Genomic DNA, 27,500 nt, shown 5'->3' on the forward strand with positions numbered 1-27,500 from the left:
ATGCTTGATCAGTTTGGATTTACTTCTAATGAACCAAAATCAATACCTTTTTTTTTTGTTTTTATAGGTTCCAAAGAAAACTAATTTATCAGACTTTGAGTTGGAAGTAAGTATTTATATTGTATGCAGGAGCTCTTTGGGGGACCCAGGATTTAAAGACTAAATATAATTTCTTAGCTCTCATTTCCTTTTTGAAATTCTGTGGTTCTCAGTGATTTGACCCCACCAAGTTCCCCTGCTTTCTTAAGTTGAATACTCACTTAATTTTCTTTTGTTACTGTTTTTTAACAGATGCTTTAAGGCTTCTTAAAATAATTATCACTTTGGTGCATCCATTAAGCTATGGATTGGTAGTGTTTTTGTCCTTTGGGGGTATACAATGAATATTTGGTTTTCAGACCTAGGAAATACTCAGATGAATGCTTTTGGTAAAGCAAGAGTTCTTAACTTAGGGTGAGACTATGGATGGGTTTCAGGAGGTCTGTGAATCCCCTGAAATAACATCCAGACGTTTGTGTGTGTATTTTTCCAAGGATGTTTCCCTTGGTTTCCTTGTGTTTGCAGGTGGGTCTTCAATTCAGAAATTGAACATTGACATAGACAGGTGGACATTTCCATTTGACTTTGGGGACCTTGTTCTTCCATTGAAATCTACTGGTGACATGTATACTGGGAATATACTTTGAACACAATAGGAAAGGGCTGTTTAGTTTGCCGACATTCCTTTCCTGTCATGTCATCCTTGCAGCCTACTCCACCTGCATTCCACATCCTTTTCGTTGGCTGATGCAAACTGTTAATACCATGCAAAACTACAGCAGATTTGACCATCTAAAACCTCCTCTTTATATGCCCCGTGCAATCTAAAAAGACTTTCAGGCCGGGTGTGGTGGCTCACTCCTATAATCCTAGCATTTTGGGAGGCCGAGGTGGGCAGATCACCTGAAGTCAGGAGTTCAAGACCAGCCTGGCCAACATGGTGAAACCCCATCTCTACTAAAAATACAAAATTTAGCCGGGCATGGTGGCACATGCCTGTAATCCCAGCTACTTGGGAGGCAAAGGCAGGAGAATCACTTGAACCTGGGAGGCAGAGGTTGCAGTGAGCCAAGATTGCAGCTCGGTTCTCCAGCCTAGATGGCAGAGTGAGACTCCATCTCAAAAAATAAATAAATAAATAAAATAAGACTTTCACAATTTCAGTTAGGAAACATTTTTATATTTGGAAGAAAGATTTGACTCTGATAATGAGTTGACTGTATTTTGAGATGTAGAACATTTTAGAAAATGCCTTAAGTCCTGACTGGGCGCAGTGGCTCACCCCTGTAATCCCAACACTTTGGGAGGCCAGGGCGGGCGTATCACAAAGTCAAGAGATTGAGACCATCCTGACTAACACGGTGAAACCCTGTCTCTACTGAAAACACAAAAGATTAGCGGGGCGTGGTGGTGCGCTCCTGTAGTCCCAGCTACTCTGGAGGCTGAGGCAGAAGAATGGTGTGAACCCAGGAGGCGGAGCTTGCAGTGAGCCGAGATTTCGCCACTGCACTCCAGCCTGGGTGACAGAGCAAGACTCTATCTCAAAAAAAAAAGAAAGAAAGAAAATACCTAAGTCCTAAAAAAATTAATTTGAAAGTCAAATCCATGTTTATGTGTTTACGAGCAAGGGTAAGGAAACATTTAGCAGCTGAAACGTTATAAAATAAATGTGCTGTGAAGTCTTCATTGTAGTGATAATTATTTCATAGTTAATAAAACTTACGTTACTTAATTTATAGCTGGATGGTTGCTTATAAAATATTTTGGGATTTAGCTGTCATTGACTCATCTACTGATACCATGTTTTTCTTTTCTTTAGGTATCCGAAAGGCATTCATGTGGAGACTTTAGAAACTGAAAAGGTAACCCCAAGAATTATCTAGCGCTAACATTAAACACATTCATTGTTACGCTGATACGGGTTTCGTTTTTTTTTTTTTCTCGGGATCTTGCTCTGATTGCCCAGGCTGGAGTGCAGTGGGGTGATCACAGCTCACTGCAGCCTTGACTTCCTGGGTTCAGGTGATTCTCCTACGTCAGCCTCCCAGGCTGGGACTTAAGTCAGGCTCGTGCCACCATGCCTGGCTAATTTTTTATATTTTTAGTAGAGACAGCGTTTCGCCCTGTTGTCCAGGCTGGTCTTGAACTCCTGGGCTCAAACATTTTGCCCGCCTCGGCCTCACAGAGTGAGCCACAGCAGTGACCTGAGCCACTGCCCCCATTCCCTAGTGTGCTGAAAGTCAGAATTTGTACCTTGTCTATGCTTGCTATGAGCTGGGTAACCTAGGGTAAGTCATTTGACCTCTTTAAGCCTCATTTTCCTCTTCTGTACATTGGGGCTGAGCATGATAACAGTGAGCTATACTTTCTCATAGCCTTTTTATGGTGATACTGTGGGTAAGTGGAAGTGATGCTTTGTAAACTTGAAAGTATACAAATGTTAGTTTGTATTCTTAGTATGGCAGAAAGCTATAATGGTACATGTGAAGAAATGGCTTCATGTTGCATGGGCAGATAAAACTAAATTTTAGAATCCTGGTCGTAAGCATAGCTATTGTCTTGGGTACGCAGGGTACACTGATAGAATTGTGGTGGATAGTGGGTGGCTAGTGGTGGGTTCCTTCTGCAGTGTTTGAATTTTGTAATTGTTGTTGCTCTTAAGTCAGGTATAAAATTAGAGATTAAATAAAGTAGAAAAATAATCTTGGTAGATGATTTATCTTTAGTGGACACAAAATATATACGAGAAAGAAAGCACTAGTTATCTGACACGTTGGCAGAAAATCCAGGGTTTTTTCTTACATTAATACAACATATATGTGTAAGTTTTGTTAATGTTAATACAACATATGCATTTTACTTTAAAACTCTTCAGAAATCGATGTTCAAATGCAACATAACTTTTTTAGTATTTGTCATAGGAAATGTCTTATTCTCACAGTCTGTTGATATTTTTAACTGATGTCTGTTGGGTTGAATTAGTAAACTGTAGGAAAATGTCATGGAAACACAGAGACAAAATTTGGTTTGTAATGCATCAGCTCAACTTATGTTGGCATTTCAAAGTGTTTTCTGTTATATTTGGCTCATGAAAGACTGCAGTGACTGGGCATGGTGGCTCAGGCCTGTAATCCCAGCACTTTGGGAGGCTGAGATGAGCAGGTCATTTGAGCCCAGGAGTTTGAGACCAGCCTGGACTCATGGTGAAACTCTGTCTCTACTAAAAATATAAAAAGAAATTAGCCAGGCATAGTGGTACATTCCTGTAGTCCCAGCTCCTCAGAAGGCTGAGGTAGGAGGATCACCTGAGTCCAGGAATTTGAGGCTACAGTGAGCTGTGATCATGCTGCTGCACTCCAGCCTGAGCGATGGAAGTGATAACCTGTCACATACAAAAAGAAGTGTGTAGTTACAAAAATTATAACTTCTGGCTGGGCATGGTGGCTCATGCCTGTAATCTCTGCACTTTGGGAGGCCAAGGTGGGCAGATCACTTGAGGTCAGGAGTTTGAGACCAGCCTGGGCAACATGGCGAAGCCTTGTCTCTACTAAAAATACAAAAATTAGCGGGGCATATTGGTGCGCACCTGTAATCTTGGTACTCTGGAGGCTGAGGCAAGAGAATTGCTTGAACTTGGGAGGTAGAGGCTGCAGTGAGCTGAGGTTTTGCCACTGCACTCCAGCCTGGGTGATAAAATGAGACTGTCTCAAAAAAAAAAAAAAAAAATTCTAATGGCAGCAGAAATCTGAATTTTTTGGATTAAGTTGCCTCTAGAAAATTGTGTATCTGTGGCCGGGTGCATGACTCACACCTGTAATCCCAGGACTTTGGGAGGCTAAGGCGGGTGGATCACCTGAGGTCGAGAGTTTGAGACCAGCCTGACCACCATGGAGAAACTCTGTCTGTACTAAAAATACAAAAATTAGCTGGGTGTGGTGGCACATACCTGTAATCCCAGCTACTCGGGAGGCTGAGGTAGGAGAATCGCTTGAACCCAGGAGGTGGAGGTTGCAGTGAGCTGAGATCGTGCCATTGCACTCCAGCCTGAGCAACAAGAGCAAAACTGTCGCCAAAAAAAAAAAAAAAAAAGGAAAAGAAAATTATGTATCTGCTTTATGTCTTTTAGAAAGAGCGATACATAGTTATCAGCAAAGTAGATGAAGAAGAACGCAAAAGAAGAGAGCAGCAGAAACATGCCAAAGAACAGGTAATTGGGCTATGTTAGTTCTTGGGGGGTGAGAAATGGCAACATAAATATTGATTTATTCCTGTCTAGTTCAGATCATATGTTGGATTCAATTTAATGAATAATTTTCTTTTATAGAACAATTGAATTGGCAGGAAAACCTGGACTAGAATAAGGGGAAGTTAGGTTTAAGCATGAGACATAGCCAGCAAAGTGAGTCTGACGTCACTGTTGACCAGTGTCTACTTAAACCAGTCCTGAAGAAAGTATTCTTGATTCTCATTTAGCTTGTGTGTCACTGCCCTTTAATACTGCCACGTCTAACTTCATGTATAGTTACTAGTTTTCCTTAAACCAAGTTCAGAGCACATGATCTGACAGATGAGGATGACATGCTTAGGTTGTGCCATTGGAACATCATCCTGCTTGCTATGTGAAGAATGGTTTTGAGTGAGTAAGACTGGAGGCAGGAGACCAGTTAAGCTGTGGAGTAACCTAGCTAGGAGATGTTGGTGACCTGGCGTAGGATAGTAAGTAGCAGTGTAGATGGGATCTGGAGATATTTGGAAGGTAGAATCCATGGAATTTATGACTGGATGTGGGTGGTGGAGGAGGAAGGGGGAAGGAGGAAAATGCTTATGCCAGACATTTGCACAATGGGGTAGATTGTGTTCCGTTCACTTGGAGGAGTTGGCTGGAGTGACATTGGTCGGGGGAAAGGTGGAGGAGAGAGGAGTAGGTTTGCATGTGGATGAATGTCATGCTCATACGTACATTAGGCGGGGTCACTCCTGATTGACTCAACCAGTAAAGATACAACGACCCACTTTGGGAGACAGCATATTACCTGTACAGAGACAGATGAGCAAAAGGTGCTGCCTGTGGTCCCTGTCCCCCATACTAAAAAGGAAAACGCAGAAACAAAAGGTGCCATTTAGAAGCCAGGTACGGTGGCTCATGCCTATAATCTCAGCACTACTTTGGGAGGCTGAGGCGGGAGGATCACTTTGAGCTCAGTAGTTCGAGACCAGTCTGACCAACATAGTGAAACCCCATCTCTACAAAAATACAAAAATCATCCAGGTGTGGTGATATGCACCTGTGGTCCTAGCTACTTGGGAGGCTGATGCTGGAGAATTGCTTGAACCCAGGAGGTGGAGGTTGCAGTTGCAGTGAGTTAAGTTTATGCTGCTGTACTCCAGCTTGGGTGACAGAGTGAGACCTTGTCTTAAAAAAAAAAGAAAAGGTGCGAGATGATTGCAGTGTGTGTTGTGTGATGTGACTTCACTGAGGAACCAGTTCTAGGCCACAGCTCAGGGCTTTGGTATTCTGCAGCTCTCTTCTGAGAAGACGAGGCAGAGAGCCTCACACGTCCTCAGAATCCAGGGGGCAATGAGGAACTGTTTCATGACAGCCTCCCAGGAGTGACAGGCAAGGGGGTGGGAGCTGGCCTCATAGCTGCTCCTTAGAAGCCTGTGCCTCCCACTCTTCCCTCCTGATGTGTTCTGCCAAGATGCAGATGAGTCTGTAGCCAAGACGCAGATTAGCCTTTACCTGCATGACCTGTTTTGATACATGCGAGGCCACCAGGGCACCATGGCGTCCCCTAGAGTGGAAAAAGACGTTCCCCCAGAGTGGAAAAAGATGTTCCATTCTGGTTTTGACCTGATGAGATTTTGGGTGTTTTCAGAACATGCAAGGGTGGATATCCTCTCAGCAGGTTTGTCAGTGTTGAGCACAGAAGAGAGGTGAGGGCTAGGCATGATTGTCATTGGCAGAAAGACTGGGACTGGATCAGAGCAACTGCGGAGTACATGAAGAATGAAAAGAGGATCTGGGACTGAATCCTGAGGATGAACAGCATTTAAATGATAGGCAGAAGTTGACAAAATGTACCAGGAGATTATTGTGGTACACAGCCAAGGGAAGCAGTGTCAGCTCCCATGTAGGGGTTAGGATTGAGACATGGCTGGATTCAGCCCTGGCAGTAGTTTTTTAAACTATAATTAAAACAGTTTTTCCTTATCTCTACTAAAAGAATAAAAAAATTAGCCGGGCGCGGGGGCATGCACCTGCATTCCCAGCTACTCAGGAGGCTGAGGCAGGAGAATTGCTTGAACCTGGGAGGCGGAGGTTGCTGTGAGCCGAGATCATGCGACTGCACTCCAGCCTGGGCGACAAAGTGAGACTCTGTCTCAAAAACAAAAAACAGAACCAAAAAAGCAATTTTTGTTTGTTTGTTTGAAACGGAGTCTCGCTTGCAGTGACATGATCTTGGCTCACTGCAACCTCCGTCTCCTCAGTTCAAGCGATTCTCCTGCCTCAGCTTCCAGAGTAGCTGGGATTATAAGTGCCCGCCACCGCTCCTGGCTTTTGTATTTTTAGTAGAGATGGGGTTTCGCCATGTTGGCCAGGCAGGTCTTTAACTCTTGACCTCAGGTGGTCTGCTTTCCTCAGCCTCCCAAATTGCTGGGATTACAGGTGTGAGCCACCATACCTGGCCCAAAAAAACCAATTTTTAATTGTGGTAAGATACACATAACAAAATGTATTATGTTAACTCTTAAATGTACAGTTCACTGACATCAAGTACTTTAACATGGCTGTGCAATCATCACCACCATCTATCTCCAGAATTCTCTTTATCTTGCAAAACCGAAACTCTGTACTAATCAAGCAACTCATCATCTCCCACCCCAGACACCCGCCCCCTCGGCAACCACTATTCTACTTTTTGTCATATGAATTTGATCACTCTGAGGACCTCATGTAAGTACAGTATTTGTCCTCCTGTGACTGGCTTATTTCTCTTAGCATAGCATCCTCAAGGTTCCCCATGTTATAGCATGTGTCAGAATTTCCTTCTTTTTTAAGGCTGAATAATATTCCATTGTATGGCTAGACTACATTTTGTTTATCCATTTGTTTATGGACACTTGGGTTGCTTTTGACTATTGTGAATAATGCTTTTGTGAACTCAGGTGTGCAAATACCTATTTGAGTCCCTGCTTTCAATTCTTTGGGGTATATACCCAGAATGGAATTGCTGGGTGATATGGGAATTCTTTTTGGGATAAACCTCCATACTGTTTTCCTTAGCTGCTGCACTGTTTAGCATTTTCATCAACAGCACACAGGTTCCAGTTTCTCTACATCCTTGCAAATACTTGTTAGTCTTGGGGTTAGTTTTTTGTTGTTGGTTTTTTTTTTTTTGTTTTTTTGGGTTTTTTTTTTTGAGATGGAATTTTGCTCTTGTTGCCCAGGCTGGAGTGCAATAGCACGATCTTAGCTTACTGCATGCAACCTCCGTCTCCCGGGTTCAAGCGATTCTCCTGCCTCAGCCTGTGGCATAGCTGGGATTACAGGCATGCACGACCACGTCTGGCTTATTTTTTATTTTTAGTAGAGATGGGGTTTCACCATCTTGGTCAGGCTGGTCTCGAACTCCAGACCCCAAGTGATCCATCTGCCTCTGCCTCCCAAAGTGCTGTGAGCCACCGCGTCTGGCCAGTGTTGGGGTTTGTTTTAAGGAGGTGAGCAATTTCAGTGAGCATGAAGCCAGAGGACTGGGAACACCTGGGAATTAAACTGGAGAAGTCCTTCAAGTTAGCTTTGATGAGATAAGTAGAAGGGGCGGTAGTCTGAGAAAGCTTAGAGGAGGGGAGCGTTTTCAAGATAGGAGAGACACTGAGCCAGTTTCAACACTGCTGGAAAGAATATAGAAGAGAAGAAGGTGGGTGGGAGAATTTTGTAAAAATGTATTTTTCAAGGAAAAAAATCAGGAATTACGAAAATGCTTGATTTGATCAGTTAACTGCCAGATGGGTTTCCTCAGAATTGAATGTGTTACTGAGTTTAGCCTGCAGGTGGCGACTTTTTAAGTTAGTGTTTTTAAGATACCTTGAAAGACTTGAAAATGTTAAAGAATTCAGTGAAGTGATGGGTAAATCCTAAGCATTGTTATTTTAGTAACTAATGAATAATTTTCCATTTGTTCATTCTACTTTCTAAAATAGAGGAAAAGTATGTGCGTAGATCATTTTAGATGCAGATGTTTGGAAAGATAGGCACAAAGCACAGGAAACTAAAGCTATCTAACTTGATACAAAATTGCAGTGTCTTTTTTTCGGGTAGGTTTTTAATTCATTCACATAAGGAATATTTATACATCAGTAATACTTGTATATATTTTTTTAATTAGGAGGAGCTGAATGATGCTGTGGGGTTTTCTAGAGTCATTCATGCCATTGCTAATTCGGTAAGTGAGCCAGACTTTTTAGCAAGATTGCAGAACATACTATTTCAGGTGAAGTATCTAATTATCGTTGCAGATTAATCATTTCATCTCATTTAGAATGTTTATCTGGTATGAAGGAAGAAGTTAGAACTTCATCAAGATAGACTATTGTTATAATGCACTTGGTGACACATTATTGCTAAATTATATTCAAATCAATTTTCAGAGAGCCTTGCTTGAAAAATGCATAAGAGGGTTACACTATGTTGTCCTTATATGACTACATGGTAACCAAGTTATTCTCAAAACCAGTAAGAAGTCGAATAAGAAAGTAAGGAATAAGGGGAGAAACAATAGATATTTGACTGAAGGTGTTTTGTTCCCTAAGTAGAAGAATCTAGAGGGTAAAAATAATGATGTCTTTGTTTATGCTGCATAAATGTAATTGAATCTTATTCTTAATAATATTTGATACGTTTTAAAAAGATATTGGCCATTTGTGTAAATGTTCTAGGGGACTCTATGATAGATATGATGGGTGTTTTTCCTTGCTTTGTGAGGCCTTTCTGAAAACAGGTGGCCGGGCATAGTGGCTCATGTCTGTAATCCCAGCACTTTGGGAGGCCGATGCGGGTGGATTGCTTGAGCTCAGGAGTTTGAGACCAGCCTGGGAAACGTGAGGAAACCCCATCTCTACTAAAAATACAAAAATTAGCCAGGTGTGGTGGTACATGCCTGTGGTTCTAGCTACTTGGGAGGCTGAGGTGGGAGGATCACTGGAGCTCGGGAAGTCAAGGCTGCAGTCAGCTGTAATCATGCCATTGCACCCCAGCCTAGGTGACAGACTAAGATCCTGTCTCAAAAAAAAAAAAAAAAGAGAAAACAGGCATCCACATCTTGTGCAGGTAAACTGGGTCATGCTGCTGGTTGTTCTAGACAGACAACTTGCTTGGATGCTGAATTGCCTGTAGTCTAGGACATTCTCTTCTTTGAGCACAGCCCTTGGAGAAGGAATCATCTTGTACCTTAGATGCTGAACTTTGCATCAGGGAAGCTTTAAGGCCATGGAAACCCTCTCAAAGTTTCATGCTGTCTCACTGCTGGCTGCAGGCTTGTAAACACAGGGGCACTGTAGGGGAGGCCCCCCACTGTCTTCATTCCGGAATAAACAGAGGTTTACAGAGCCTTGTAAAAGAAGAGGGTTGGCTCATGAGGACCTCTCTCGCTCAAGTAAGTGGGGCGATTAAAGTCTAATAGAAAGTTGGATAGATCCAGATAGAAACAAAGCTGTGAGCCTGTTCAGCAGTGGCTGAGATTATAGGTATCCAGAAAAGCAGAATTGAGTTTCTGGTTCCATTTGCTCATGTTGTGCACTCCTTGCTAGCAGACTTCAGATAAGTGATGGTTTTGATTGAGGCGGGCCCTAAAATTCAGAGATACAGAACATCAGTTGGTTTTGAGCTCTTCTGTAGCCATCATGATAATTTAGTCAGCTTTTCCGAGATTGGACATTTGTTTGCCTTACACACATTCAGATACCTTAGCTTGCTGTACCTGTTTTCTTTTCTCTGACATCATCTTTCTTCTACAGAATATTCATAACATGTTGCTGACCTTTGGTAGTCAACATCCCAAAGCATACTACAAAAAAGCCCTGTTTATTAGCAATCTGGACATTTAAAATTTTTGAGTCTTCAATGAAAGTTGACTAAAATAAGATGCATAAATCCCATACCTTAAATATGTATATTTTTTGAGCTGGAGCCTCACTCTGTTACCCTGCTGGAGTGCAGTGGCGCGATCCTGGCTCACCACAACCTCTGCCTACCAGGTTCAAGCAATTCTCCTGCCTCAGCCTCCCAAGTAGCTGGGATGACGGGTGCCTGCTACCACGCCTGGCTAATTTCTGGTCTTTCACCATGTTGGCCAGGTTGGTCTTGAGCTCCTGACCTCAAGTGATCTGCCTGCCTCAGCCTCCCAAGGTACTGGGTTTACAGGCGTGAGCCACTGTGCCCGGCCCTATGACTTGGATACTTTTGAATGATATTGATTGCTGTTTTGTCAGAAGTCCCCCAGTTGGAATTTGTCTCACATTTTCTAATGACTGATCTGAGGATATATGGTTTGGCAAGAATACCACAGAAATGATGGTTCATGATGTTGTTGTTTTTTTTTTTTTTTTTTTTTTTTTTTTGAGGCGGAGTCTTCACTCTGTCCCCCAGGCTGGAGTGCAGTGGCACCATCTCGGCTCACTGCAAGCTCCGCCTCCCGGGTTCGCGCCATTCTCCTGCCTCAGCCTCCCGAGTAGCTGGGACTACAGGCGCCCACCACCGCGCCCGGCTAATTTTTTTTTTGTATTTTAGTAGAGACGGGGTTTCACCTTGTTAGCCAGGATGGTCTCGATCTCCTGACCTCGTGATCCGCCCGCCTCGGCCTCCCAATGTTTTTTTTTTTTTTTTGAGAGGGAGTGTTGCTTTGTCGCCCAGGCTGGAGTGCAGTGACGCGATCTTGGTGTACTGCAAGCTCCGCCTCCTGGGTTCACGCCATTCTTCTTTCTCAGCCTCCTGAGTAGCTGGGACTACGGGCGCCCACCACCACACCTGGCTAATTTTTTGGTATTTTTAGTAGAGACGGGGTTTCACCATGTTAGCCAGGATGGTCTCGGTCTTCTGACCTTGTGATCCACCTGCCTCGGCCTCACAAAGTGCTGGGATTACAGGCGTGAGCCACCGCGCCCTGCCCATGATGTTGATCTTGATCGCTTGGTTAAGGTGGTGTCGGCTGGATTTGTGTTCTGTGAAATTAACTTTATAGTTAATAAATTAACTATATCATTAAATTATAGTTAAATTAACTATATAGTTTAATTGACTTTATAGTTTATAAATATCTTAGGGGAGATACCTTGAGACCATGAAAATCCTGTTTTCCCCCAAACTTTGCCTACTAATATTATCGTCTATCAGCATATCTTTCCTGCAGTAGTTATTACTGTGGTATTCTGATGGCAAGTTTCTATTTCCTTTGTCCTTTCTACATTTGTTCTTGGAATTCTTCTATAAAGAAAAAAATGGGCTGGGCATGGTGGCTCAAACCTGTAATCCCAGTACTTTGGGAGGCTGAAGCGGGCGGATCACTGGAGGTCAGGAGTTCGACACCAGCCTAACCAACGTGGTGAAATCCCATCTCTACTAAAAATACAAAAATTAACTGAGCTTGGTGGCACACACCTGTAATCCCAGCTACTTGGGAGGCTGAGGCAGGAGAATCGCTTGAACCTGGGAGGCGGAGGTTGCAGTAACCTGAGATTCCATTGCACTCCAGCCTGGCGACAAAGTTGAGACCCTGTCTCCAAAAAAAATGGGGGGAAAAGAAAAAATGTCTTTTTGCCCTGTTTATTTATGTACTTACTTAATTTTGAGACACAGTCTTTCTCTGTTCCCCAAGCTGGGAGTACACTGGGAGTACACTGGCTCACTGCAGCCTCCACCTCCCGGGCTCAAGTGATCCTCCCTCCTTGGCCCCCCGACTAGCTGGGACTAAAGGCATGCGCTACCACATGCGGCTAATTTTTTATATATATTTTTTGTGGAGAGGAGGTCTTCCCATGTTGTCCAGACTGGTCTTGAACTCTTAGGCTCAAGCAGTCTGCCCCACCTCACCCTCCCAAAGTGTTTGGGTTATAGGCATGAGCCACCACACCCAGCCCTTTCCCGTTTATTTAATTGTTTTTATGTATATGAGTATGAGCTCAGGGATTTTTTTTATTCTACAGATTATTATCTAGTGTTTTTACTGTTTACTTTGTTGCTTAAATTGTACCACCTTTGACCATTGGAGCTTCTTTGACTTGGCTCCTGTGTCCTTTGAACAAGCACCCTGTCCTTTTCTGAGCATTTCTTTGCTTTCTGGTATTCTTGTAGTTTCTCTGGCTCAGTTGTGGAATGAATGACTTCTCCATGGAGCTGTGGTCCCTTTTAATGGGGAATGAAATTTAGAAACCAAGATCTGGCCCTAGGTTACTGCTGTGATATTATTGCTTCTAAGCCCTCTCACTGGACAGAGCTAAGAAGCATATGTATGTAGACCTAGGCATGTACACACACAGCTATATTTCTGTCTCTCTCTGTGTATGTATGTGTGTGTGTAGCTATATAAATGTGTATGTAGCTGGGCATGGTGGCTCAACCCTGTAATCCCACACTTAGGGAGGTCAAGGCAGGAGGACTGCTTGAGGCCAGTAGTTCAAGACCAGCCTGGGCAACATGGGAGACCCCGTCTCTACAAAAAATGTAAAAATTGACTGGGTGTGTGTCTGACGCCTGTAATCCCAGCACTTTGAGAGGCCAAGGCGGGCAGATCACGTGAGGTCAGGAGTTTGAGACCAGCCTGGCCAACATGGTGAAACCCCGTCTGTACTAAAAATACAAAAATTAGCCGGTGTGGTGGTGCCACCTGTAGTATCAGCTACTCAGGAGGCTGAGGCAGGAGAATCTCTTGAACCTGGAAGGTGGAGGTTGTAGTGAGCTGAGATTGTGCCACCGCACTCCAACCTGGGCAACAGAGCAAGACTGCATTTCAAAAAAAAAAAAAAAAATTAAAAAATTAGCCAAGAGTGGTGGCACATGCCTGTGGTTCCAGCTATAGGGGAGGCTGAGGTGGGAGGATTGCTTGAGCATGGGAGTTTGAGGCTGCAGTGAGCCATGATGGTGCCATTGCACTACATCCTGGGCAACAGTGAGACCCTATCTCTAAATAAATGTGTGTGTGTGTGCGCGTGCACATGGGTGTATCCACGCCTTTATACGGATACCTCAGATTCCAGTACAATACCACATGACTTATTTTTAGCTTCCTCTCTTTTCTTATTTGTGCCTTCTTTCTCAACAGTGAGAAATCCAGTTCCTTTTACTTCCCTTATGTTTACTTGTTTAAACCTGGTATACACATAAAATAGCTTCAGAGCTACTAACCCATACCTCACGAGAAGTACATTTATTCATGAGATTATAACACTTATGATTTATGTGCAATTCCTTTTGTTTTTAGCTTTATATTATCTAGTCAAGATGCTCTTTTCCAAGTTAGTTTGTTTCTTCTTAACCTTCAGTGTGATTATGGTAGTCGTTTATAATACAGTTTGGTTCATTTCTTAGTGTTTGCATTCCATTTGGGGTTGCCTACACATCTTTTCTGTGGTTTCAATTAGTGCTCATTATTTTAGCTTAGCATAGGTATTCAGAATGTACAACAATACTGAGCCAAAAGGACAGCTTCTCTGTTAGATTTGGGAGATTTTGTGTAGGATTATTTCAGATAATGTGTAGTCCCATGAGTCAAGCAGTGTTACACTGAAGGTCCTTTGGGACATAGTAAAAAGCTCCATCGTGGTAACCTGATTTTTTTTTTTTTTTTTTTTTGAGATGGAGTCTGGCTCTGTCACCCAGGCTGGAGTGCAGTGGTACGATCTCAGCTCACTGCAACCTCTGCCTTCTGGGTTCAAGCCATTCTCTTGCCTCAGCCTCCCGAGTAGCTGGGATTACAGGCATCTGCCACCACACCCAGGTAATTTTTTTTGTTTTTACTAGAGACAGGGTTTCGCCATGTTGGGCAGGCTGTTCCCGAACTCCTGACCTCAGGTGATCTGCCTGCCTTGGCCTCCCAAAGTGCTGGGATTACAGGCGTGAGCCACCACGCCTGGCCCCTGATGTTTTATGTTAAAAATGGTGTCAACTGGCTGGCTAAATCTAAGTTGATGTTGCATTTTCGAAGTTTAAGTTTTGTCAAAGTGGACTAATTTGTTGCACATATAGCATAAGACAGACACACTGTCCATTGCACGAAAAGGGCTGCCAGCACATATATTGTATTTCAGTTGGCTGAAAGGCAGTGACTTTTAATGGATACGTATTTAAGAACATACCCCATGAATTTTGACATAATGATATAGGAAATGCAATTCTGTTTAATATAGTTAGAAATTAGTTTTTTTTACCTTTTAGCATTGGTATGAATGTATCTTTTAAAATAAATGGGTTGTTTTAAAGGATGCAGCCCTAAAATTTGTGTTTAGTTTTGTTCCCAAATTATTTGACAGTTTAAGGGAGTCAATGCTTTCAGATTTTACTGTTTTTTTTTTTAAAAAGAGTCTCATTCTGTCACCTAGGCTGGAGTGCAGTGGCACAATCTTGGCTCACTGCAGCTCTGCCTCCTGGGTTCCAGCGATTCTCCTGCCTCAGCCTCCTGGGTAGCTGGGATTACAGGCATGCACCACCACACCTGGCTAATTTTTCTATTTTTAGTAGAGATGGGATTTCGCCGTGTTGGCCGGGCTGGTCTTGAACTGCTGACCTGAGGTGATCCACCCACCTTGACCTCCGAAAGTGCTGGGATAACAATCGTGAGCCACCATGCCCAGCCCAGATTTTACTTTTAAAAAAACTTTTCAATCAAAATTTTACTACTTCTGATGCATGAGGGTGGCATAATTAATAAAAATTCAAGAAAAAGATCAGTGACATCAAAGTCATTTGGAGCTTTCACTTTGCCTTCTGGAGTTAACATTCCAAAATGGAGGAGGAATGAAGCCAGCTCAAATTTGCTTATTTGTACTTTTTTTTTGTTTTTGTTTTCTTTTTTTTTAGTGTGGAAAGCAAGTTTAGAGCAAAGTCCTCTTGGAATCTGAACTATACATCCTCAAACCCCAGTATAATTTTGAATGTACAAGTCTTTTTTCTAACCTTGACTTTCTTTAGGGAAAACTTGTTATTGGACACAATATGCTCTTGGACGTCATGCACACAGTTCATCAGTTCTACTGCCCTCTGCCTGCGGTAAGTGACCTGTTGGTCTGTGTTAAATATTAGCAGGATGCTTTTTATCCGAAAAAATATTATGATGCTTTTAACTGAGAAACTGTCCTCTACTTGGGTGCCATTTCCTTGTATGCAGCATGTTCCCAGACAGAATCTTTTTTTTTTTTTTTTTTTTTTTGAGACGGAGTCTTGCTCTGTCACCCAGGCTGGAGTGCAGTGGCCGGATCTCGGCTCACTGCAAGCTCCGCCTCCCGGGTTCACGCCATTCTCCTGCCTCAGCCTCCCGAGTAGCTGGGACTACAGGCACCCGCCACCTCGCCCGGCTAGTTTTTTGTAATTTTTAGTAGAGATGGGGTTTCACCGTGTTAGCCAGGATGGTCTCGATCTCCTGACCTCGTGATCCGCCCGTCTCGGCCTCCCAAAGTGCTGGGATTACAGGCTTGAGCCACCGCGCCCGGCCCCCAGACAGAATCTTATGTGCTCAGTTGCACTTTTTTTTTCCTTGAGACGTACTTTTGCTCTGTTGCCTAGGCTGGAGTGCAGTGGCGCAGTCTTGGCTCACTGCAACCTCCGCCTCTCGAGTTCAAGCAATTCTCCTTCCTCAGCCTCCTGAATAGCTGGGATTACAGGCACCTGTCACCATGTCCAGCGAATTTTTGTATTTTTAGTAGAGATGGGGTTTCACCATGTTGGCCAGGCTGGTCTCGAACTCCTGACCTCATGATCCGCCTGCCTTGGCCTCCCGTAGTGCTGGGATTACAGGCGTGAGCCACTGCGCCTGGCCACAAGCTTTTTTATTAAGGGATCTTCAGTCACTGCCATTGCCAGAGAAAGATTAAACATTTGGTTCATCGTCTTAATGCCAGTAGTTTGCTCATTTAGTGCTGGGCAGGGATTCCCAGGCCACAGGTGTGGGCTGCTAGTTTGGTCCTGCTAAAATTAGACATAGCATGGCCATTGAAGGTAAGTGGTGGCAGCTGAAGTGAGTCCAGTCCTACAGAATTCTTGATCGTCCCTGCTAGGCTGCTTCCCTTAGATTCTCTGCTGACCTCAGTAGTGCTTTTTTCAGTCTTAGAGCCAAGTTGCCTTGGTTGACCAAAGCACAAGCTGCTTTGGTTCCCCTACTGGCTCTCCCTCTTCTGCTCCATACGGTATGCGTGGCCTCACGTTACTTGTCCTCCGCCACTCTGTGCTCCACTCTCTCTTATTTCCTCTTCATCTTTTTTTGTCTTTTAGTGATCTCACTGACTTTACAGCTTCAGCTGTAGACACCAACATCTTTATCCCCAGCTGTGGTCTCTTTTCAGCTCCAGGTATACATTTCATGCTGGACTCCAGAAATCCCTACCTGGATAGCCCCCAGACTAAGTGTTGTATTGAATTGACGTGGCTCAAATGAGATATTTCACTTGTACTTCTTTTCTTTCTTATTGTCTCCAAACCACTTCTTTCTCCTCATCCCATTACCATAAGTGATTCCCAGTTACCAACCCTGTTTTTAGCATCAGTTTTGACTCTAGCTGTCCCCAGATCTGGTCACTTCCAACATCCTGACAATTTTATCTCCATGCCCTCTCTCACATCTGGTTTCTTTTCTTTTTTTCTTTTCTTTTCTTTTTTTTTTTTGAGATGGAGTCTCACTCTTTCACCAGACTGGAGTGCAGTGGCATGATCTCGGCTCATTGCAACGTCCATCTCCTGGGTTCAAGTGATTCTCCTGCCTCAGCCTTCCAAGTAGCTGGGACTACAGGCGGGTGCCACCACGCCCAGCTGTTTTTTTTGTATTTTTAGTAGTGACGGGGTTTCACCGTGTTGGCCATGATGATCTCAATCTCCTGACCTTGTGATCCACCCACCTTGGCCTCCCACAGTGCCGGGATTACAGGCGTGAGCCACTACGCCCAGCTGATTCTTTTTATTTTTGTTGCAAGCGTTCTCATTTCTCACCTTGGAATTTAGCAAATTCCAGGCAGTATTTCCTGTCCCCCTTCAACCTTCAGCCCATCCTTTAAAATAAAAGTTGGCAAATGTTTTCTATAAAGGACTACATAGTAAAATATTTTCAGCTTTCCAGGCTGTATAGTTTCTGTCACAATTCTCAGCTCTGCCATTGTAGCCCCCAAATGCCATATAATATGTAAACAAATGGGCGTAGCCATGTTGCAATAAAACTTTATTTAAAAAATAATTGGTGGGCTGTATTTGGCCTGTGGACCATAGTATGCCACTGGACTAATCTTTTTCTTTTTTTTTAAATAATTTTTTTCCCCCAGATCTTTTTTTTTTTTTTAGAGACAGTGTCTCAGTCTGTCGCTAGGCTGGAGTGCAGTGGTGCGATGTTGCTCACTGCAACCTCCACCTCCCAGGTTCAAGTGATTCTCCTGCCTCAGCCTCCTGAGTAGCTGGGACTACAGGCGTGCACCACCATACCCTGCTAATTTTTTTGTATTTTTAGTGGAGACAGGGTTTCACCATGTTGGCCAGGATGGTCTAGACCTCCTGGCCTCGCGATCCACCTGCCTTGGCCTCCCAAAGTGCTGGGATTACAGGCATGAGCCCCCGTGCACGGCCTTCCCCATATATTTTTAATAAAATAGAGACTAGGTCTTGCTCTGTTGCCCAGGCTGATCTCAAGGTGTTGGGCTCAAGTAGTCCTCCTGCCTCAGCCTCCTGAGTAGGTAGAACTACAGGCATGCACTACCATGCCCAGCTAAAAGATTAATTTTTGTTACTTCTGGATTGGAAGGCACCCGCTTGAGAGTTCAGTCTCACGTATACATCTGCAAACCTTCAGTTACTTCACATTTCTTAGGTCCCGTTGTTCTGTCAGCATTTTGATTACCCTCCTTTAAAAGAGGACAATACAGACCAGTCATGAGTGGGTCAGTTGCTCCCTTTGTATTTCTGAAAATTTAGGTTGTCTTCACTTTTTATGACAGCTCTATCACCTTCTAACACATTTTAGGACTCAAAGACTTCATAGTTGTGGGTCTCAAAACAAGTGTGACAGGTGTGGAATTGCATTTCTTTTTTTTTTTTTTTTTTGAGACTGAGTTTCACTCTGTGGCCCAGGCTGGAGTGCAGTGGCGTGATCTCTGCTCACTGCAACCTCCACTTCCTGGGTTTAAGTGACTCTCCTGCCTCAGCCTCCTAAGTAGCTGGGATTACAGATGCCTGCTACCATGCCAGGCTAATTTTTGTATGTTTAGTAGAGACAGGGTTTCGCCATGTTGGCTTGGGTGGTCTTGAACTCCTCATCTCAGGTGATCCACCCGCCTCCGCCTCCCAAAGTTCTGGGATTACAGGTGTGAGCCACCGCGCCTGGCCCGGATTGACATTTCTTAAGTCTAATGAGCTAATGTTTATTTTATGTCACCCACCACACTTCTGTTTTTTTTTTTCCTCTTTCCCACTTTTTTTTTTTTTGAGATGGAGTCTCACTTGGTCACCTAGGCTGGAGTGCAGTGGTGGGATCTCGGCCTCCTGGGTTCAAGTGATTCTCCTGACTCAGCCTCCCGAGTAGCTGGGATTACAGGCGCCCGCCACCATGCCTGGCTAATTTTTATGTTTCTAGTAGAGACAGGGTTTCACCATGGTGGCCAGGCTGGTCTTGAGCTCCTGACCTCAGGATCTACCTGCCTCTGCCTCCCAAAGTACTGGGATTACAGGTATGAGCCACCAGCAGCCCCTAGGCCCTGGATTTGCACATTTTACATTAGAGTCCTAATGAGCTAATGTTTATTTTATATCACCCCACTTCTGTTTTTTTTTCTTTTCTTTTTTCTTCTCTTTCGTACCTTTTTTTTTTTTTTTTTTTTTTTTTTGAGGCGGGTCTCGGCTCTGTCGCCCAGGCTCAGGTGCAGTGGCGGATCTCAGCTCACTGCAAGCTCTGCCTCGGGTTCACGCCATTCTCCCGGCCTCCAGCCTCCCAAGTAGCTGGGACTGCAGGCGCCTGCCACCTAGCCCGGCTAGTTTTGTATTTCTTAAGCAGAGGCGGGGTTTCACGTGTTAGCCTGGATGGTCTACGATCTCCTGACCCTCGTGATCCGCCCGTCTCGGCCTCCCAAAGTGCTGGGATTACAGGCTTGACCACCCAGCCCGGCCCCTCATTACCTTTTTTTTTTAAGATGGATCTTGCTCTGTATCCCACCTAGGCTGGAATGCAGTGGTGCAGTCTCGGCCCGCTGGAACTTCCGTCTCCTAGGTTCAAGCGATTCTACTGCCTTAGCCTCCTGAGTAGCTAGAATAAACAGGCGCCTGCCACCATGCCCAGCTAATTTTTGTATTTGTAGTAGAGATGGGAGTTCGCCATGTTGGCCAGGCTGGTCTCGAACTCCTGACCTTAGGTGATCTGCCTGCCTGGGCCTCCCAAAGTGCTGCGATTACAGGCGTGAGACATTATGCCCAGCCATTTTTTTTTTTTTTCTTTTCTGGGAGAGTGTCTTGCTCTGTCACCCAGGCCGGAGTGCAGTGGCGCGATCATGGCTCGCTGTAGCCTCAACTCCCCGGGCTCAAGTGGTACTCCTACCTCAGCCTCTCGAATAGTTGGGACCACAGGTACATGCCACCACGCCTGACTGTTTTGTAAGTTTTGTAGAGACATAATCTCACCATTTGCCCATGCTGGTCTTGAACTCCTGTGCTCAAGAGGTCGGCCCACCTCAATCTCCCAAAGTGCTAAGATTATAGATGTGAGCTACCGCACCTGGCCAGATCACCCACTTCTTATTGGCCAAGTAGATCGAAGTAGCAGCTCTTCTCTTGACTGTTTAACCTTTATTATTTATTTATTTATTTAGTTAGTTAGTTAGTTTTGAGACGGAGTCTTGCTCTGTGACCCAGGGTGGAGTGCAGTGGCACGATCTTGGCTCACCACAACCTCTGCCTACGGATTCAAGCGATTCTCCTGCCTTAGCCTCCTAACTAGCTGGGATTATAGACACCTGCCACCATGCCCAGCTAATTTTTATATTTTCAGTAGAGACGGAGTTTCACCATGTTGGCCAGGCTGGTCTTGAACTCCTGACTTCAAGTGATCCACCAACCTGCTTTGGCCTCCCAAAACTCTGGGATTACAGGTGTGAGCCACCACGCCCAGCCTGTTCATTTATTTTTTGAGACAGAGTCTCACTCTGTCGCCAGGCTGGAGTGCAGTGGTGTGATTTTTTGGCTGACTGCAACCTCCCTCTCCCAGGTTCAAGTGATTCTCACGTCTCAGTCTCCTGAGTAGCTGGGTAAGGTATATGCCACCACATCTGGCTAATTTTTGTATTTTTGTTTTTTTTTTTTTTTAGTAGAGATGGGATTTCACCATGCTTGCCAGGCTGGTCTCAAACTTCTGGCCTCAAGTGATCCACCCTCTCGGGCTTCCAAAGTGCTGGGATTACAGGAATGAGCCACCATGCCCAGCCCTTTTTGATCTTTAAAGCAATGAAGTTATCAGCAAGGCAAGAAGAAAATGTATTTAATTCTGTGCTTCTAGGTGTTTTGAATACTGAGTAGAGCTTGGCACTAGAAGGCATTAAATATCGATTTAATGAATGAAGTATCTCCCGACTGCCAGTTTTGTAATCTTCTGATGTATGGCTCCGTTTCTGTCGCTGAACCTGCTGAAAATTCTAAATTAATCCCACACTCTTTGTTTTCTAGGCAGTTGAGTGTTTTTACCCCTGCATATCAGGCTTTTCTGTGATCCAGCCCAAGCTTTCTGTGGAGTCTAATGACTTGTTTGTTACTCTCCTTTTTCCAAGACTGACTTATTTGTTCCCTAAGAGGTGCTTTGTTTAATTTCTTCCAACTTGAATTTTCTTTCGTTGTTCTCAGTGTTGTTCACAACTTTCCCTTAACTCTCCACGGTGCAGCTTTTGCCTCCTCTGTGAAGTTTTTGTTGCCTGCTACCTTGCCCAAGAGGTGATCTTTCCTTTCTCTGAACTCCCATAGAACATTGTACCTCTCTATGTTACATAAATTTTGTCTTATATTATACAGCATAACCCCCTTCTAGGTGGTTAGCTCCTTGGACAAGGGGTGTAGCCATTTTGTTGTCTGTGTCTAAGTGCCTAACATAACACATTGCGTATAAGCAGTTAATGAATGTTAAGTGGAACGAAAGTGGTCTTTAATTAAATTCTGGTAGAAAGAGCAAGTGATTTGTTGTAGAGTAGTAAGTGGGTTAGGATACGCAGTTTTATCCCTCACTTTATTACTAAGGCTATCTGGGTAAGTTACTTAACTTCTTTATGTTCTGGCATTGCCAGAGAGAGAATGTTTTGTTTTGTTTTTTTCCATCTACCTTTAGAAGAAGTGATGAGAATAAATTAGAAAGCCTAATAAATTAGAAGGCTGGGTGTGGTGGTGCCTACCTGCTACTTGAGAGGCTGTTATAGGAGAATTGCTTGAGTCTGGGAGTTCAAGGCTAGTCTGGGCAACATAGTGAGACCCTGACTCAATAAGAAGGTAGAACTTTTACATGCACTGGTATCAAAATTTGCATTTAAAAGGACGCTAAAGAATCCATATTTTGCAGTTGCCTTTTAGGGGAGAGTGTTTTCTTATGAACCATCTTGATATTTGAGCATGACCTTTTAGAAGACGCTGGTCTAGAACTGTGCTATATGTTGGCCTTGGAGGTAGCTGTAATTCTCCTTGTTCCTTGCTTGTAAAGCTTTCTAGTGGTATTGAGAGATTACAAATTATTACATTTTTTTGACTTTGCATTCAAACCGCCTGTTCATACTTTGCCCATTAATTTAACTATAGCCATTGAAGCTTTTCAATGGTAAACATATCAAGCTAGCTAAATACAGTCTGTATTTACAGGCTTGAAAAGCTAATTGGAGCTGGGCGCGGTGGCTCACGCCTGTAATCCCAGCACTTTGGGAGGCTGAGGCGGGCGGATCATGAGGTCAGGAGATCAAGACCATCCTGGCTAACACGGTGACACCCCGTCTCTACTAAAAATACAAAAAATCAGCCGGGCATGGTGGCGGCGCCTGTAGTCCCAGCTACTCGGGAGGCTGAGGCAGGAGAATGGCGTGAACCCAGGAGGCGGAGCTTGCATTGAGCCGAGATTGCGCCACTGCACTCCAGCCTGGGTGACAGAGCCAGACTCCATCTCAAAAAAAAAAAAAAGCTAATTGGAAACAGCAGTTTCCTATGAGGCATGAATAACATTGAAGAGAAGTGTAGACAAAGGGTCAGGAGTATGACTACTCAGTCTAGCATGGCAATTATGTATGTAAATGAGTTAATTCAAAATTAGAGGACTCTCATTTCAGCTCTAGACTTCCTGATCAAAATAAACTTGAGAAATGAATTGTCTAATCTAGGCACTTGCTATTAGTGCCTCTTGAGCAATTTTCTGGAGTTGAAACAGGAATCATATGTGTATTGAAAGGCCTGTGTTTCCAAGGCCTTTTTTTTTTTTTTTTTTTTTTTTTTTTTTTTGAGACGGAGTCTCGCTGTGTCGCCCAGGCTGGAGTGCAGTGGCTGGATCTCAGCTCACTGCAAGCTCCGCCTCCCGGGTTCACGCCATTCTCCTGCCCCAGCCTCCCGAGTAGCTGGGACTACAGGCGTCTGCCACATCGCCCGGCTAGTTTTTTTTTTTGTATTTTTTAGTAGAGACGGGGTTTCACCGTGTTAGCCAGGATAGTCTCGATCTCCTGACCTCATGATCCACCCATCTCGGCCTCCCAAAGTGCTGGGATTACAGGCTTGAGCCACCGCGCCCGGCCCTCCAAGGCCATTTTTACTAACATTTCAAAGGTGATCTCAGGAAAGGTCTAAGCTAGTTTATAGTATGCCCATTTCCTGTATAAACCATTTAATTTTAATGACTCTGCTTGTCTCACTGTTATGATAAATTTGTGTGGTAGATCGCAGCCTGTTAGCTATTACTGGAAGTTTTCTGGATTTATTATAGGCCTCTCAAATATGTAGTTTTTAACATTTTATTGGAACCCCCCCACCCCTTCCCAATTTCAACTATTAAATGCTTAAATTTGTTGTTTTGGTTATGCAGAAGTTAGTTATCAGGTTATATGGTTCCCAATGAGTGAGGAAATTGGGAAGGTTTTTTTTTTTTTTTTAGTACTTGTTAACTAGAAATGGGTTTTGTAGTTTAGCTTAAGGGCTCCAACAGCTTGTTTGAGAAGACAGCTATGGAACTTGAGCTGTTTACATGTTTTTTAATACTGCAAGTGTATTAGGAAAATTGTAACAAGTCCTTCTCTTGTTCTTTAGGACTTAAGTGAGTTTAAAGAGATGACAACATGTGTTTTCCCCAGGTAAGCTTTCTTTGAGGATTTCTCTTTCATTTAAAAGAGTCAGCTGGGCACAGTGGCTCACACCTATAATCCCACCCCTTTGGGAGACTGAGGTGGGAGGATCACTTGAGCCTAGGAGTTCAGAACCAGCCTGGGCAACATAGTGAAACCACATCTCTACAAAAAATAAAAAATTAGCTGAGTGTGGTGGGATATGTGTGGTCCAGCTACTCAGGAGGCTGAGGTGGGTAAACTGCTTGAACCTAGGAGGTCCAGGCTGCAGTGAGCCATAATAGTGCCACTATACTCCAGCCTGGGTGACAGAGTGAAATCCTGTCTCAAAAAAAAAAAGTCATTGTGACATACATACACAATGCAAATAGGTATATAGTAATTTGTTAAAACCATTAGATCATGTTCATAGAAGCCTGGAGCTCACTTAATAGCTGCAAGGTTGTGATGGCTTGCTTTTTATAATTTATGATTGGTTTTGTTATCGAAAAATCACAGTTTGAACTGAGAGTGAAAGTGGACAGAGACTCCTTTTTTCTTATGCCTCATCTTGCTTTCTGAAGAACTGGTGAAGCCTCCTTGAGATGGCTCTTGTCTGTCTTGCGTGTAGGATGTACCTTGTAACTATTGAAGTGTCCAATTGAGAGTGTTCAAGAGTCAGTCAAGTACTGTCTGTCTGGCTAGAGATTTTTTTTTTTTCATCCACTTCAAGTCGATGCCTTTTCCTGTTGGTGTTTTCCACAGTTAGTATTGCACCCTTGTTCTGATAGGTCACATGTCACATATGTCTCAGACATCACAGGTCAGCCATGTGGAGCTTACAGAACAAGTGTTTGTGTTTTAGGACCTGTTTGAAGAGGGATAGGCATGGTGTTCAAGCAGTTTCTCTTTCAGCTGGGCTTATTTCTGTCTTGTTACCCACTCTGTTCACATTTATATGAAAAAAAAATAGAGAAATAGAGTTTTTGTGTGGGTTTCTCCCCACCTTCCCCTTTTGGTATTTCTGATCTCTGAAATAGAATAAGAAATAAAAACAACAGCATGAAACTACTTATTGCAGATTTTGGCCCTCCAGAAGAATTTATAGTTTACAAACCTGAAGAGTAGGAGTAGATGGTAGCAGTTTGGGAATGGTAGACCGGCAGCAGTATTTGAACCACGTAAAACCGTATGGGAGTATTTGACTCACCCTTGAGTTCACCGGGCTTTCTCAGGATCCAGGTGAATCTAGAACTTGTACTCCAAGTGTGGACTCTCCTGCAGTTGCTCAATGAAGTTGCTGATGATGGGACTGAGTACCTACTCCAATGTAGCAGGGATGCTGGTGCTAGGTTCAAAATGACTGATGTGTTTAATTCCTTTGTCTGTGTTTAAGTATTTTATGTATTAAATATTTTATGTTTTAAGTATGTATTTTATGTATTAAGTATTTTAAGTAGCTTACATGTGTGAGTAAAAGACATTTTAAACATTGATACACATTTTGTTTACCTTGTTAAAAATTCTTTTTAGACTCTTGGATACTAAATTGATGGCCAGCACACAACCTTTTAAGGTATTATTCATTTGCTACTTTATAAAGTGACTGCATATTACTGAGTGAAATAAATACCAGAACAATATTGCCTTCTGGCAGAAGGTTTGGAGGTATTTAATGCATCTGTAAAGATCTTCATTCATTTGGTTATACTTTGTATATTATAAAAATTAAACTAGCTGCTTCTCTTTCACATTGGAAAAAAACGAAGACTTCTGTGTTTCTTTAAAGAACATGAGGCAGTACTAGATGCTGCCTTTTCTTTAGGGGGAGTTAGTGAATCTCTTTAATATATTGTACTTAGATGATGAAATCTCATAATTCTTTGCTTCCTGGTTTGCAGGATATCATTAACAACACATCCCTTGCGGAATTGGAAAAGCGTTTAAAAGAGACACCTTTCAGCCCTCCTAAAGTTGGTGAGAATATTAAACAAACCTGAAACCCTCCAAACTCTTGGTAATAATTATTGATGTATATTGTAGAAGAAAAGCAGAATGGCTCTGGAAACCGTATTGTTCATTTATAGATTTTGGCTGAATTCACTTGGACATGTCTTGTGTAGAATTACTGTTTTTTGAATAAAGATGGTCTTTTAATTCTACATCTATTTTATGTTAATGGAGTTGAATAGCCATTCTTTGAGAATTTTAACAATTAAAGCTTCAAGGCTTTTATTTCCTAATGTATGGAATTCTCCTAAAACTTGATGTGCCCTTCTATTCTTTCATACATTATTTAAGCAGAGACAAAGAGCTAGTGATTAATCACCAGGGGTAGAGTAAAAAATATATTTTCCATCTCAGAAAAGCCCAACAACTGGATTTACAGATGAGATTAAGGCAAGTCCCCATCCTGCCTCCTTTTCAGCTGGTTTCAGAGTGGAAACAGGAGCACTGAGGAAAACCAGAAGTAGGGAGATGAGATGGTGGTGTTTTGCCACCTCTAGCCACCACCAAGGTGTGTGGAGAGCCTTCCAGGTGCTACTTCCTTGGTCTCTGTTAACCTGATTGTGCTACTGATATGGTGATTAGCAAGCCATTACCTATAGCCTGAAAACTGCTAAAGACATGGATAATAGGACTAATGGTTTAGAAACTGATAATGCAAGGTATTAAAGCAGCCAAGATTACAGTTATTTGCCTCTTTCTGGGTAATAGTCCAAGAAAGGAATTAAGAAAAGTGGTGATGGGGCCATTGGGGGAGAAAACCTAGACCTTTTCTATAACGATATAATGGAAATAATTGATTTTGGAAAGAACGTGTCTCCGTTGATGATGGAGCGGAAGATATTACTTAGGTGGCTACCATGTGAAAAGGCTTTTTTTTAAAGGCATCAAGTCTAATATTTAATACGGAGTTAAAGAATTCTTACTTAAAGAGCATTGTATTGACATAAAAACAGTTACAGTCTTTTCATTGTTAATTTCCATTTATGCTTTTTATTTCTGTGTTGTAGTAACCTTCATTTCCAGAATGGTTCTAGGATATAATTATTTATGAGTTAAAGTTTTATCTTATTTTTTCCATATGAAATAGTGGCATCTGGTAGAAAATTCAGTCTAAAGCAGGTCATTCCTCTTAGAGTTTATCTGGTCACATCTGTATTTATCAATGTCACAAAAGAACCATATTATATATAAAGTAGTCTTTGCTGTAAAGTGGCTCCATGATCCAAGGCCAGCATTATAGCAAGTTCAATTTATTTTTGGAGTTGGTTATGCTGTCACCTTTTGATCTCTAAGCTTAGGAACATAGTAGAGGATAGTAGTGAGTTGGAGCTGTCGATATTGAATTGCAGTCTTCTGTTTTTTGGGGGGAGGGTTACCTCAGGTATTGATAGATAACAGTTTTTGAGCACTTACTGTGTACCAAGCACTAGGTAAGAGTTTAACTTATACTATCTCATCTGAGCCTAACAATAACCTTTTGAAGAAGATTTGATTATCATCTCCATTTTACAAAACTGGAAGCTTAGAGATGAAGTGACTTGCCCAACGTCATACAGCAAATAAGTGGCGGAGCAGAGGTTCGAACTCAGTGTGACTCCAGAGCCTGTGCTCTTAATCTTTACTCTGAATCGTCTGTTGTGTCCTGATGTGACCATCTTGTATAAGGGAAGAATATCCTTTTCATGGCCTTAGAAAGCAAGCAAAAGAGGAATAATTGTCCTAGAGCGAGTTATGGATGATCATAAATAGCACCCACCAGTGTGGGATGAGAAAGCCCACAGCTGAGTCCTTCGTAATGTAACTGAGGCGTTTCTGTATCCTAGATCAAAGTCCTCCTTTTCAGTGACTCTGTTATCTTATATTTTAAGGTCTCATATGGAGAGAATTAAGAAACAGATAACTTTTTTTCTGCCTATTTAGGATATTTCTCTAGCATATACTAATGCAATTTGGATTGG

The 27,500-nt window shown here is 43.0% G+C and overlaps 1 protein-coding gene across 6 annotated transcripts in view; it reads left to right on the plus strand.

Moving 5' to 3' along the window:
- PARN (poly(A)-specific ribonuclease) overlaps nt 1-27,500 on the plus strand; it is a 200,060-nt gene that overhangs the window by 19,913 nt on the left and 152,647 nt on the right. For 4 of the 6 annotated variants that reach the window (XM_031658443.1, XM_031658445.1, XM_031658441.1 and 1 more), the window contains 8 exons: nt 68-106; nt 1,859-1,901; nt 4,166-4,246; nt 8,427-8,483; nt 15,218-15,295; nt 23,519-23,562; nt 25,066-25,108; nt 25,434-25,509. In XM_031658443.1, the coding sequence (XP_031514303.1) occupies nt 68-106; nt 1,859-1,901; nt 4,166-4,246; nt 8,427-8,483; nt 15,218-15,295; nt 23,519-23,562; nt 25,066-25,108; nt 25,434-25,509 (461 nt within the window). The remainder of the gene's footprint in view (nt 1-67; nt 107-1,858; nt 1,902-4,165; nt 4,247-8,426; nt 8,484-15,217; nt 15,296-23,518; nt 23,563-25,065; nt 25,109-25,433; nt 25,510-27,500) is intronic. The other 2 variants (XM_031658442.1, XM_031658444.1) reach the window with 2 other exon arrangements.

The sequence above is a fragment of the Papio anubis genome, chromosome 18, assembly GCF_008728515.1.
Source record: "Papio anubis isolate 15944 chromosome 18, Panubis1.0, whole genome shotgun sequence".
NCBI classification, from domain to species: domain Eukaryota; kingdom Metazoa; phylum Chordata; class Mammalia; order Primates; family Cercopithecidae; genus Papio; species Papio anubis.